This window comes from Anabrus simplex, chromosome 1 (assembly GCF_040414725.1).
Source record: "Anabrus simplex isolate iqAnaSimp1 chromosome 1, ASM4041472v1, whole genome shotgun sequence".
Classification (NCBI taxonomy): domain Eukaryota; kingdom Metazoa; phylum Arthropoda; class Insecta; order Orthoptera; family Tettigoniidae; genus Anabrus; species Anabrus simplex.
In genome coordinates, this window is record NC_090265.1 from 294,851,899 (window position 1) to 294,867,093 (window position 15,195).

General features: G+C 38.3%; 1 protein-coding gene across 6 annotated transcripts in view; it reads right to left on the bottom strand.

Annotated features, from left to right (window-relative positions):
- Positions 1-15,195, bottom strand: part of LOC136865245 (UDP-glycosyltransferase UGT5-like) — an 84,785-nt gene that overhangs the window by 36,401 nt on the left and 33,189 nt on the right. The window contains exons 4-5 of one of the 6 annotated variants that reach the window (XM_068231089.1): positions 13,743-13,962; positions 7,403-7,546 (exon numbers count right to left, since the gene is read on the bottom strand). The exons of 1 other annotated variant lie outside the window; for it this stretch is intronic. In XM_068231089.1, coding sequence (XP_068087190.1) covers positions 7,403-7,546; positions 13,743-13,962 — 364 coding nt within the window. Of the gene's footprint in view, positions 1-6,773; positions 7,547-13,742; positions 13,963-15,195 lie in introns of those variants that run through there. 4 more of the 6 variants (XM_067142395.2, XM_068231086.1, XM_068231087.1 and 1 more) reach the window with 4 other exon arrangements.

A 15,195-nucleotide genomic window follows, 5' to 3' on the forward strand; every position in this document is an offset into this window, starting at 1 on the left:
GTGATAGTCACCGCAGACGAGTGTGGCGTCGGCGTGGAGAAAGGTCAAATCCGGCAGTAACTGTGGAGCGCCCTACCGCTAGACAACGCGGCATCATGGTTTGGGGCGCTATTGCGTATGATTCCACGTCACCTCTAGCGCGTATTCAAGGCACGTTAAATGCCCACCGCTACGTGCAGCATGTGCTGCGGCCGGTGGCACTCCCGTACCTTCAGGGGCTGCCCAATGCTCTGTTTCAGCAGGATAATGCCCGCCCACACACTGCCCGCATCTCCCAACAGGCTCTACGAGGTGTACAGATGCTTCCGTGGCCAGCGTACTCTCCGGATCTCTCACCAATCGAACACGTGTGGGATCTCATTGGACGCCGTTTGCAAACTCTGCCCCAGCCTCGTACGGACGACCAACTGTGGCAAATGGTTGACAGAGAATGGAGAACCATCCCTCAGGACACCATCCGCACTCTTACTGACACTGTACCTCGACGTGTTTCTGCGTGCATCGCCGCTCGCTGTGGTCCTACATCCTACTGAGTCGATGCCGTGCGCATCTGTATATCGGTTTGAAATAAACATCAATTATTCGTCCGTGCCGTCTCTGTTTTTTCCTCAACTTTCATCCCTTTCGAACCACTCCTTCTTGGTGTTGCATTTGCTCTGTCAGTCAGTGTATAATATAATATAATATAATATAATATAATATAATATAATATAATATAATATAATATAATATAATATAATATAATGTAATATAATATAATATAATATAATATAATATAATATAATATAATATAATATATATTAAAATATATTATAGATATAATTATTATTTTTTAAATATCATATAGCTGGATAGTCAAGTACTGACATATGTACATTTAGCACCGTACACTGTAAACATTTGTTATCATAGTATCCTTTAAAAGAATTCAATGCATCATACTGGGTTTCTTATTTGCTTGACGTCGCACCGACACAGATACAGTAAGTGTTATGGCGACGATAGGATAGTAAAAGTCTAGGAGTTGGAAGGAAGCGGCCGTGGCCTTAATTAAGGTACAGCCCTGGGAATTGTCTGGTTTGAAAATGGGAGACCATGGCAAACCAACTTCAGCGATTATGAATTAATCGTATTGGTGGAACGTTTCTTAATAATATACAAGTGCTTCCTTCTAATTTTTTCCTTTTAGGATTAAACAGGCCTTATTGCAACGATCGGTAGGACACGGGAAGGAAGTGCCAATGACCTTAATAATTTAGGTACAACCTGGTGTTAAAGAGTTCTAACCTACTCTCCCGAATGCAGGATAACGGCTACATGGCTCGAACTCCACAGCCAACTTACTCGGTCCCTCCTTTTAATATAAAGAATATTCCTAAATATCTCACTTACCTCGGGTAGTATGAATTCGATGCGGTGAACAAGAAAACAGTACATAATTATGAGATGAAATGTTATAACCGCCTTTAGGAAACATTTGAAAAAAAAAATTTAATTGAATATAACCTGATGATAAAAGCAAGGACCTGTTCTAAATAATGTGAACAACTGCACCTAAATCAAAGAGTGTTAGATCAACCTACAAACTTCCAAATCTTCTAGAGGGAAATATCAAACCATATTTAAGAACGTAAAAGTGAGATGTATAAGAAGGACAAGAATTCATTATACAGCAAGTATACACATTTCCAATACTCTTACACCGATCCTAAAAGTATCATTGAATTTCTGAAATAATAAGAATAAATTATTTATCATTACGTATATTTACATCTTTACTGGAAGACATCTATAAATCTATAAACAATAGCTGATTACTCGAACGTCAGTAAAGAGTTCTTTATCCTGAATCTGAAAGTAATAGTCTTCAGTAGACTATGTAAGCAGGAGGCGAAGCTATTTTCTCGGATACAGATATGACCTGGCCAGAGGGAAATCTGATGTTTTCATTCAAACATTAGCACTGTGTTAAAACAACTGTACTTGTCTAGTTCTCTAAATAGGACTAAGGTCGAAATAAATGCACACAGATCGAAATTAAACTTTAAATGAAAGACGTATTATTTTTGCTTACGACAGTGACTCTCGCAGTCTTTGTTAATTATACTCCGACATAACTATCATTTAAATTTACCGGCCAAAGTCTCTATTCTACTGGAATTCAAGCCAATTTACACTCACTATTTCTCTTCGCGAACAAGGGAGAAAAGACAAGGGTGATGCGGAGAAAATTTCATTGTTCTCCATCAAACTACAGTGTCACAATGTCAATATTCTGGTATAGTATTATTTTTTAAAATTTAGGTGATTATAATTACATTTTCTTCGGTATTAACAGTGCAGAAACTATTTCCACATTACTGAAATTATAGTTTAAATGCTAATAATCCTGTGTTTTCCTCCCTTAATACAACAGAAACAACAATCTTCTATGGAATAACAGTCTTAATCCTCTTCTTTTTCTAGTGCCATATACTCGTAGAAGGTTGGTGAACATCATGTAACACATTTTCTTATTTCGCGTTTCACGCAGTATAGTTGTCGTATCATGGATGTGGAACCACTGTCCGAGGTACCCCTCTTGGATAGCTTCTCGGCTCACCTTTATGTTCCTCACTGGTCTTGCATTCCATTAAAATAATAATAAAGCTTTATTAATTGGAATATTTGGAATATCTCACCTAAACAGGCTGCTTTATTGCGCTTGTGAGGGTCGATACTCCGAATGATTTCCCAGCACAACGGAGTACCTCCATCCAGAATAACAATAGTTTGTAAAAACAACTAAGAGTGAAACACGCTTCTTTCAACACATTACGTTCTCCCAGAACGAGTAACAGTAGTTCTTGCAATGCGTTGTAATACCTATACTTAATTATGTTTGGAAGTTTCAACTGAAAACCTATTTACTATGAGTTATTTTAACATGTGAGGGAATATTTTGCACTAGGAAATGTACCCGTGCTTCGCTACTATATTCCTTATTGTATATGGATTTCTACATAAATTGCTGTACACGCTGTGAGCGAGATTATATTAAATTGCATTTCTCTTAGCGTTATTCGAGAAACACCACTGCGAGGACCCCATACGTTGTTTAAGATATAAGGTGCGCGTCTCGAAATTTTGATGAAAATGGCAGGCCACGTTTCCTACCGCAGTTCATAATCGAGTTCGTGAGTTCCTACTATAACGGCAGGCTCACTTGCTTTCTGCGATTCACAATGGAGATGTGGAGTTTTCATCACAAAGACAGGCCCCTTTTCCTAACGCCAGTCAGAATCGATTTGGGGATTTTGATTAAAATCGAGAAATGCAGCTCTGTCTACATCTAAAAACGAAGTGGATGTATTGCAAAATGAAATGTCTGTCACTAAATTATGGTTATATGAGTTAAGAAAGCGGTAACAGAGCAGAAAATAAGGCGCAGGGATTCTTATATATGACGAGTTACGGTGTGAATACTTAAGCCTAAAGTGGCAAGGTAGAGGCAAGAAATAAAAGGAGAGAATGGAAGTAGAAGAGAAATACAGTAAATTTATAGCAAATGCCATTAAACACCTTAAGGTGCGAAGTAATGGCCTAACAGTCCGCAGTACTGTTGAAATATGAGCAGCCTCCCTTTGTTCTATTCGAATACGATGGTAACCCCCAAGGTATTACGCAAATGTGCAGCAGAATGGCAGCTTGACGTCTCTCAAGGGGAGTACGTACCTCAATTTTTGCAAAAATTTGCGAATTTCATTTCAATGTATTTTAGTATTCTTTGCTATGTGTACAATAGAGCACCGTTTTCTTTATTTCAGTTATATCGCGTTACAAGTGCCCATAATTTGAATATTCCATGGCCCTTCTCTTTTACAAATGCCACGCCCTCCTCTAACTGTAGGCTGGGTTTTACATTTTGATAACTTTCCAGTTCTAGGAAATAAAAGTCCACTAGTGAACCTCATAGACTATGTTGGAGCTTCTCAGCAGTCGATATCTTATGATGAAAATTTGCCAACAGTGACAGAAATATCCAAAACAGCACAAACGGCATCAGTACCGAAACTTGCCCAAGATTACACAGAAAAGAGAACAAACTAACATGAAGTTTTCCAAGACAAATTACACCATATGATGTACAGATAATATCTAGGATCTGGATACGTTTAATGCACCTTCATAATTTTTTACAGATAATCACTTTAATCCAATTTCAATTTATAGCAATATTAGGCTAGATTTTTCTTCAATGTTTTTCTGTTAGCTTATTTTTTCGGGTTACCGAGTTGCTTGTCGTGGTTCTTTGTGCACGTATAATAAAGACAAGGAAACCTACCAACACCATGGACTTACGGGAGGAGGGATGGTTCTGATTAAGCAAATTTATAAGGACTTTGTCCACCCCGATTTATTGAAGAAATCCCAAAAAGTAAACCAGTCTTTAACAGTGTTATTGGGAGCCGTGTACCGGTACCTAAAAATATTTTTGTTGGATATAAAACCTTAAAATTAGGAGTACATGATGCTGTTTTATCATTTAATATGGGAAATTCAGTCAGAATTAAAGTTCTAGAACAGCTGGGGATCCAACCAGGGTGGAATTCACTCAGTACGCTTCAAGCTTTTGATGTTCGTCGGATTAAAATGGAGGATAAAAAGCTGTTTATAGTGGAAGACAAGATAAGGGAGTCAATGAGAGCAATGAAAAGGAGTCTAGAGGACAAGTAGGATGAGGAATATGCAGCGGGAGGGTTCTAGACTACATCTCAACTAAGATTCATATAAGCTAAATTTTAAAGTTAATTTTCTCTGCATCCGGGAGATAGTAGGTTCGAATCCCACTATCGGCAGCCCTGAAGATGGTTTTCCGTGGTTTCCCATTTTCACACCAGGCAAATGCTGGGGCTGTACCGTAATTAATGTCACGGCCGCTTCCTTCCAACTCCTAGGCCTTTCCCATCCCATCGTCGCCATAAGACCTATCTGTGTCGGTGCGACGTAAAACCCCTAGCAAAAAAAAAATTATCTGCTTTTGTTTTTTTCCTTACATACGTACGCTCAGTCAAAAACTATGTATGTTGTATGTTGGTTTGATCCTATGCAACTCCGCCAAAAGCTGTCATAAGCAGTATAGGCGTCACTGAAGAGGCGTACTAGGGAAATGAGGTGTGAGGTAGTTTCCCGTTGCTTTCCTCACTGAGCCAGCCGCTGCTATTATATTTCAGTCTTCAAGCCCACTGAAATGCATGTACCAACCGACCCTATGAGCGATATTTTCACACCATTCAAAACAGGGACTGGCTGCATAAGCAGTGGTATTACTAGCATCACTCATACCTCAGTCACTTTCATATTGTCAAATCCAAGGATGAGACTGAGACAGGTCAATGAAAGTAACAAATTTGATATAGCCCATACCAGAAGACATAGTGCACTGTAAACACTACGCCAGCAAAGGTATCAAAAAACTACAAAAGGTAGAAATCTGAAATAATTAGCAGTGATACATCCATACCTTCTCTCTGTAAAGCTACCAGGTTATTTTAGATATGTTAATATATGAGACCAGAAAAAATTAATACGCAAATTTTTCATGAACAATTTTGAAATTTGGAAAAAATCCCAAACAATAACCATGCATTTAATCCTAAAACTAAAGACAACAATGTAAAGAACAAAGTTCCTACAATAACACTATAAAGTTTCAAATCTGTAGGACAAAGGACCTTTTACTTGAGCGTACCTAAAATTGGAGAAATTACCATTCTCAGCAAAGGCAGTACGTACTCCCCTTAAGGTGCGAAGTAATGGCCTAACAGTCCGCAGTACTGTTGAAATATGAACAGCCTCCCTTTCTTCTATTCGAAGACGATGGTAATCCCAAAGTATTCCGCAAATATGCCGCAGAATGGCAGCTTGACGTCTCTCTCTCGTCTTCTACCCAACGAACAACCACGAGTTTACAGGATTAATGACGAAAATTAATGGCATTATGTTACTTCGCTGCTGGCAAGCAACCAAAGACGTTGCCATGGTAACTGGTAGGTTCGATGTCGGTCACTTAATGCAGAGCACGAAACCCGAAGAAAACAGGTACTTTCTCCGTCTTTTGAAGAGTAAGTGAAATTATGTACATAACAACAGTTGTATAAAATGAAGAGAAGTTCTAAATAAGGTGTTCGGATTTTACAGAAAATCGATAGTTTAAGACAAAATTGAAAAAACCTGTAATGGTTTTCGTATAAACTCTCAGTCTACTCAGTGATTTTTAAATGATGTCCATGTCCTTTTTTTTTTTTTTTTTGCTAGTTGTTTTACGTCGCACCGACACAGATAGGTCTTATGGCAACGATGGGACTGCAAAGGGCTCGGAGTGGGGAGGAAGCGGCCGTGGCCTTAATTAAGGTACAGCCCCAGCATTTGCCTGGTGTGAAAGTGGGAAACCATGGAAAACCACTTTCAGGGCTGCTGACAGTGGGGTTCGAACCTACTATCTCCCGAATACTGGATACTGGCCGCACTTAAGCGACTGAAGCTATCGAGTTCGGTATATGCATAACTAAAGCTGCTCCTGGATGAGTATACTTTATATATGAAGTTTGATCTAGATCTATCCAGCCTTTCGCCAGGATGGACAAACAGACGGGCAAGCAGAAACGAAAGCTAAAAACCACTGGTACAGTCTTGAGTTGACCTAAAACGGATAAATATCGGAACAACTGACAAAATGAATGAAATTACAGACAGCGACTCCTTACAACTTTATTTATATAGATAATGTTCCAGTATAGTTATAAGATGAAGTTGTAACAGGCTTGGATTAATACAGCTTAACTGTAATATTGATTCATTGGATTCCAATAATAGTGCTGCCCTCACAGCACTGAAGGGATATTTCAGAATGTGGTGACCCCATTTACATTCATCCCGCACACAACGCGCTGTAAATCACCAATTTATCTTTCTTTTCCTTTGTTCATAACTGCGGCGGGCTATTATTAGTTTAATTTTTGTAGTATTCAGGATCCTTCTGGTCACTTGTAAATTCAGGCATATTAAAAAATTAAAGAGCACACCATCACTTTGCAATTTTATCACAGTCTGTACATTTGAAAAAAATCTTTTTTGAACTACAGATGATTCATCAACCATAGTTTTCTGAATGTAACTTCACCATGTTCACAAAATATATAAAAATCAGTCTCGAAATTTTTGTCATCTTCTATAATACAATTAGAGACCTATGTAGATTTATAATTCCGCCTAAGCTTTCTTTTTAGAAACACCTATCTCGTCCTCATCAGCAGCAAAGATAAACCTTGCTGTTCTCTTACACATGAACCACATAAGGACCAACAGAAAAACTGGACCTAATATAATCACTGCTATGACATCTAGTAACAAGTATTGGTACATGGGCATGTCCACTGCTACGGAACGAAGATGCGCTCCACCACCATGTCTAATGACGTATTCCGTCCAGAAGATGGCAGTCTCTAGAGCTGATTGTGGTCGATCACGGAAGCGTTCAGAGATCAGTTTTGCTGTTCTCTTGTAGCTGTGAACATATAGAAATAAGATTAATTTAGAAATAATTTTCAGAATAGTCCAATTAGTGTTTAAATAATCACTTGGGTACTTTAGTCGGTCACCGTAGGATACTGTTATTTCGAGTTTATCGCAATACTACACAATGATAAAAATACTCGTTAGATAGGAAGAAAAAATATGGACATGAGAGATTAGAGAGAAATGGCTAGCAATTAGAAAAGAAACACAATGCACAAGAAGATAAAGAATACAATTGAGCTTGAAGTTTTAGGTCACTGCTGATATAGTGTTTATCGCCATAAAACCTCTAGTTTCACGTGGAAATCAAACCACAAGGATCTGCCTCATTAATTCAAAAATCCCACATGCTGAGGCCAAGATTCGAACTGCTGACGCTTAAGTAAGAATCAAGTGAAACTTGTACTCAGCTGTCAAGTCCCATGTAAGAAGGTAAACAATAGTGTTTTCCACTAAAAGGGAGAAGAGGTGCTACATGTTTCAGTGTAGTATAGTTATCATCTTAAGACCGAGAGAGACAACTTACAATAATTGTACAACAGGAATTGTTAAATAATTTTTAAGGGCCATTCCTATTGCTCTATGTTCAGTATTATAGTTTATGTATGCTTCATACATTTATTTAATTGTTCGTTTGTTTAAATTGGTATGCAAGCCGCATAGCCCCTATTGCAACCAACCTGCTGAAATTTCTCATTTATACTAAATACAACATTTTCTAAAACTACGACAAAGAAAAATACATTACCATTATAGACCGTTTTGCCTTTCCGTGGTCATTATGCAACCTCAGTGAATTAACAAAGTGCCTCTCTATGGCCTTGTTTATCACCACACCTTTTATAATTAAACCATTAAAAACTAAGTCCAACCATCGTCGACCTGGCTTCGGACTACATCTGTTATCCTATATGGACGAGTCCAGTATTATCCTAGAAAACCTATAACTTCTCTCGACCCCACCATGGAAGCCGATTTATACATACACAGAACTATGCAAACATAGAGAAGTTTTGTCCAAGAACTCACATTAAAATAATAGAGAATACCTTTCATCGCAACAGTGAGCGTACTGCATTAGCTTTGCTGGACATTCATTCAATTTCACTTAGTATATTACCGTCTTGGGAGAAAACTCAACCGAAGTACTTAAAATAGTCCACCTGTTTCAGTTTCGCATTCCCGAACCAGTGTTCATTCCTCTTAAGTGTTTTCCCTCTCGATCTGACTTTAGTCCTGGAAATACCCGCTACACCTCTTTACAAACTCGAAAATATTATATTGCAGGCTTTCAACACAGTCTGCCATTATGACCAAGTCGCCGCCGTAGGCCGTACTACTTACTTCATTCCCGCCCAATTGAATCCTTCCCTGTCATTTTACCTCTTTCAGTAAATGATCTGTGTATCCGAAGAATAGCGAAGGTGAAGGATTACAGACTTTGAACTATTTTGAACCAAGAACTCATTCTAACATAAATATATTGTAACTGCATCCTGATTATCAACATAAAATATTTTGATTGCCAGTATATACATACCCGCGATCCCATAATTCCCCAGCACGGCTAACAGCTTTTCCCTTAGTACTCTGGCATGTGCCTTCTCTAGATTTGAGAAAATAAACGTAACTGTTGTGCTTTGCGAATAAATAAATAAATAAATAAATAAATAAATAAATAAATAAATAAATAAATAAATAAATAAATAAATAAATAAATAAATAAATAAATAAATAAATAAATAAATATGGCATAGGGTCGTGGCCACCGCATCGCCCAGTGAGAAACCACTGCAATCACTCACCCGAGTACCGGCGGGAAAACCATAACCTTTTGGGTTAGAAGGAAATGCCTACCCACAGCCACGAACATCTCGACGCACCTCTCCATCTCAGCAAGCGATTTGTATTTTTGTGATCATTCACAAAATATCACCACTAGTTTTATTTTCAACTTGTAACCCTAGCATGATGGAACACACGCTACCAATGCAAATACCCCAGGCCCCGGACGTAGGTCCGGTTTCTTCCGATCGTCGGATTCTGGCGTATCGGGAACATCATGCGTCAGAGAAGGATCGGAACTTTTCAAAATCTATTCCTTGGTACTATCAACATCAACACACTGCTGAAGACTGGAAAGCTTAAACAACTAACCGACGCCCTGGACAAATTTGATACCAGATTTCAAGATGAGAACCACTTTGACTCTGAAAATTTCAGGATATTTACGGGTAAACCAGTCATAAATATCAAAGGGAAAGAATCTCAGTGCTTACAGTGAAATCAAGCAACAAATCATATGCCTTGATAAATGCCCGTGCCCTCACTAACATAGACAATAAGAAAAATCCTTAGAAAGTAGAAGACTAGGGAACTGCTTGAAGAAACTACTAGCAAGATCCCTAAACATCAAATAAATATCTTATTACGGGATTACAATTCATAGGTTGGCAGAGAGAAGAAATACAGACCAATCGTAGGACTTTATCCTGCACATCGGCGGACTAATAGGAATGGAGAACGGCTAATAAGCTTTTGTACATCATTCAAGCTGAGACTCACGTCCACGCAGTTTATGAGACCTTTGCATAAAAAGAAAACTTGTAGATCACCTAACCCATTACTAGGGGAATTCCAGATTGATCATGTTGCTATTTCCGTAAAGCATATGCTTGAGATTCAGAATGTTAAAGTACGGAAGGGAGTTGTCGATTCGGATCACTACCTTACGAAAATCAAGCTTAGGTTCCAACCAAACAGATCGAGACGTAAAAGCAACCGATTTCCAAGAGTGGATCCGGACTGCCTGAGGAAGAACGCTGACGTTTTCGTACGGGACATACACGATCAAGATCCTAAGGTGTGGCCAGACATTCGCAACATATACAGTCATCAGCAATGAAATTCGGACAACCGTGGGTGGAACAAAACATGAAGCTTTCAGTTACAGAATCAAAGCATGGAATCATTGGAATGGACACCGAACAGTCGACAGATGGCAGAATTTCCTTAAGAATCAAAAACTGACCTTACACAAAACAATCCACGGCGAAAAACGTACATACGAGAACAACAGACTCGCAGAGATAGAACAGGATTTCCATAAAAACAACGCTCGTAGTTTCTACAAGATATTTTGTGAGGACTTATCAGGGTACAAACCACCAACATTAAGTTTTACCTAACAGTAAAGAGAACAGCAGGATACTGGCTGACTATTTTCAAAATCTACTGAACTGCGATCCACCATTTGAAAGACTACAGTTTGAAAAACCTCCACCAAACCCAGATTCACAGCCCCCAACAACTCAAGAAATAAAAGAGATAATCCAATCGCTCAAAAATAATAAAGCCCCTGGGAACGACGGCATAACTGCAGAGATGATGAAAATAGGAGCAGATGACCTGATCAGAAGAATTAATACATTCTTAACAGAAATATGGGAGACGATGATGATTCCGGAGGACTGGAAGAAAACCATTATCCATCCGTTACATAAGAAAGGCGATCGAGTGGACCCAACAACTACAGAGGCATATCCATTTTACCAGTTATATACAAGGTTCTATCTAAAGCGCTATTAAACAGAGTAGAACAACAAACAGATCATTTGATTGGTGAATAGCAAGAAGGCTTCAGAAAAGGTAGATCGTGTTCTGGGCAAATTTGGAGTTTGAAGACGATATTAAGGACACGCCGCATTACCACATTTGTCACCCTTGTGGACTTTAAGAAGGCGTATGACTCTATCGACAGACAAACTGTAGTGATCATCCCAACAGAGCTCAGTGTGGACAAGAAGACCACAGAATTAATCCGCCAGACTCTCACAGATACAACATCTCAAGTGAAGTTCCTAGGTGAACTATCAGAGCCTTTTGAAGTGCATACAGGAGTTCGACAGGGAGGTGGCCTCTCCTCAATCCTTTTTAACTTAGTGTTAGACAAAGTCATCAGGGAATGGGGAAAGGAAATCGAAGGTATAAACATTGGTACTCGGGGACAAAGAATTAACGTGAAGTGCCTAGCTTTTACTGACGATCTAGCTATTTTTACCAACACTAGTGAACAAACCAGGTATGCCATAGAGAAGTTATATGAGATAGCATCAAAGAAAGACCTCCAAATATCGTATGAGAAGGCTCATATCATGGTTAATGGACACCAGAATATCCAAAGATCCCCACTACAGACAAATTATGGAATATTCACACAGGTCCGTTCCTTCAAATATCTAGGAGAAATCATTATACCATTCGGAATGGACAGGAAATCTAATTTAGAAAGAGCCACCAGACTCGTGAAAGCATACCGAATAACATGGAACCACTACAATAAAAGAGTGTTGTCACGAAATGCAACACTTCGGCATTACAAGACTGTTGTTCTTCCTGAAGCCGTGTATGCCTCAGAAACCACATCCCTAGGAGGCCACTCTAAAATTGATGAAATTGAAAAACAAGAACGAAAAATTCTTAGGAGAATATTTGGCCCCGTTCATGTAAATGGTATGTGGATCAAAAGGTAAACTGTAGATTTGTACAAAGCAATCGAAAATTTCACCGATACCGTACGCAAGAGACGACTGAAATTCTATGGCTACATCTGTAGAATGGACGACACTAGATATGCCAAAAAGCTGCTTGGTATAATTAAATCAAAGAAGGTCAAAATAAGGTGGTTAGAGGAAATAAAGCAGGACTTAAAAGAAATTAATATCTCAGAAGATATCATTAGGGATCGCAAGGATTTTGGGAATCTGGTTGCAAAGCACATGTTCACGGAAAAGGCTAAAAGAACCACAGGGAAGCAATGGATGGAAGAACGCAAGAAACAGCATAGCGAGTTCATGAAGAGATTTTGGGAGGAGAAGAAGAAAGGAAAACCATCATCAATCTAATAAGTTCCAACGCGCTTTGTAAACGGGCATAACGAAGAAAGAATAAATAAATAAATAAATAAATAAATAAATAAATAAATACATAAATAAGTAAATAAATAAATAAATAAATAAATAAATAAATAAATAAATAAATAAATAAATAAATAAATAAATAAATAAATAACTAAATAATATCCTGGTGTATTTTATACCAAATAGGGTAGGGAGTAAATGACCGAGAATGAGAAACGCTAGCATGCTCGCAGTTTTAGGTGACTGTCGTGATTCGATCCACAGAACCTGCATTTTTACGTGGAATCCGCAACACAGAGACGATAATTCTCATTTAGAAAGTCCCATATGCATTGACTACATCGGTGAGAAGTCACTGACCAAAGATCTGACTAAGCATGCAGATCCCAAAATATCTTTTTTACCCTATCTTTCAAATTCTTGAGTGCTTTGACGTACTGTCGAGGGAATTACAAGCTTTGAGCTGCGCATTGCGCCGTTCACTTTGAACGATGTTTTTAAGGTTCCAATATATATTTCCTTGTCATTTCTTCCCCACAACCCAAGTGATAATTTATTTCTCCCTGCTGTGATGCTTCTCCCACGTGGAGGTGTTTGCTCTTGCCTAACGCCCATCGTTGCGTGGCCAGCGTATTACAATCCATATTTTGATTTTCAGCCATATAATAACAAAGTGAAATGTTATAACGGACAGTTCCAAAGGGTGAGTTAATTTTATATGGTAGATTCAGAGTAAACTACTGGAGGTATTTCAAATATCCAAACCGAGTGAGCCGTGCAGTTAGGGTCACGTATCTGTATGCTTGTATTCGGGAGATGGGGGTTTCGAATCCCATCGTCAGCAGCCCTGAAGGTGATTTCCGTTGTTACCCATTTTCATTAAGGTCACGGCCACTACCTTCCACAAACATTGGATTTGTTACTGCGACGTTAAACTACAGGCAAAATAAATATTAACATATCCAACAATAATATGACATGAAGTTCCGTCCTTCAGAATTCAGCTACCGTGCCCCCGCCGGGATCAGATTAATGAACTTCGGATAATAAGTCGGACCGGCTACCTCTGATCTAGCTGTGTAGGTTTTCTGGTGAGTCAACTTGTTACAAGGATTCCTTGAACACGTACAATTCACTTTAAAAGTTCTACGGCCAGATCAAGGAATAGAAAAAATATACAAGAAGCTTTTTACAGTACGTTCCATTATTCTTGAAATAAGAATTACCAACAATTAAATAAAAACAGTAGTGCAGTGCACAACATACCTTGGATCCTCCAGAACCGATTTAAGTGCGAAGTAAACTGTATCCTTTCTAATGTCCTCGTAATCAACTTTTCTTGCAATGCCAATATTTAAGAGATATTCTACATTTTGCAGCTGGTCGAAAAACAGCGGGATGCCCACTACAGGTACTCCAGCGTATACAGATTCCAGTGAGCCCATAAGACCTCCATGGGATATGAACACTCGAACGTTCGGATGTGCTGAAAAATAAGATATTAAATGTTTTCTGAAATGGTTAATGCATGGAGAATAATAATCAGTTTGGTAAGATTAGATCTTAGGTCCTATGACGATAAGAACACGATCGAACCGAAATTGGCATGTTACCTCCAAATATTCGGAAATGATACTTAATATATTGAAACTTAGATATAGATTCTAGAAAATGAATGTTTGTAAAACATTTTGAATATATTGTGGAAAACATCTAGTTCGGAAAGAAAGAAAGAAAGAAAGAAAGAAAGAAAGAAAGAAAGAAAGAAAGAAGAACTATAAGGAGGAGTCCAAGGCTTTATACGACATACAAATTTGCCATTATGTAGAAATGAACAGGTTAACGCAGTACAGGATGGCAGGAGCACCGCATCAAATCAGTCAGTGGACTGATGACCCAAACGGCAAGTGCGTGAGCAGTAATTTATTGTTGTATGTAGGTTGAAAGAAAATATCGAGAAACCTTATATATCGCATGTATGTGGCATGAACCGCCTATTTTGAACATTTATCTGGATCACTTTAGCAGCTTCGATTTAAATAAGACTTGTTCAGTCGTTTTTAAGAGAAGTGCGTTGGGAAAGAACGGTAGCAAGAGACAAAAGCTTGATTACGACATAGAGATTAAGGTAGCTGTAAGAGGCAGTAGTTATGTGGAAATGGAAATATTAGTGCACTATAGGGTCGCAAGAGCACTGCATCAACTTACTGTGGAATGGTGACCAAAACTGCAACAGCATGAGCAAGTTGTTGAATTTACAGGAAAATATCGGGAAGTCTTATATATCGTACGTATGTGGCATAATCGGCCTATTCTGAACACTCGTCTGAATCACTCTAGCAGCATATATTACGCTGACTTGAACTGCGTGAGTAAGTCTTGGTAATCATCAGTAGATATTATTAAGTGTTCTAGGTTAAGACTGGTTAAGTGTAAGAAAGGGAGTACATCCCTAACTTTGCCAGAATATATAAAACACATTATTATTATTATTATTGTTATTATTATTATTATTATTATTATTATTATTATTATTATTATTATTATTATTATTAAAACTACATTTTGTTAAAACTAGGCTATCAATCTATCACCGAATGAATGAAAATGAACAATGAAAACCTACAACCTGTTCTCCAGTCACTGACCGGTTTAGGGATGTAATAAATGAAACATATATAGGCTGTTATTACAATGGGGTCGCCATTCCCAAGGTGAT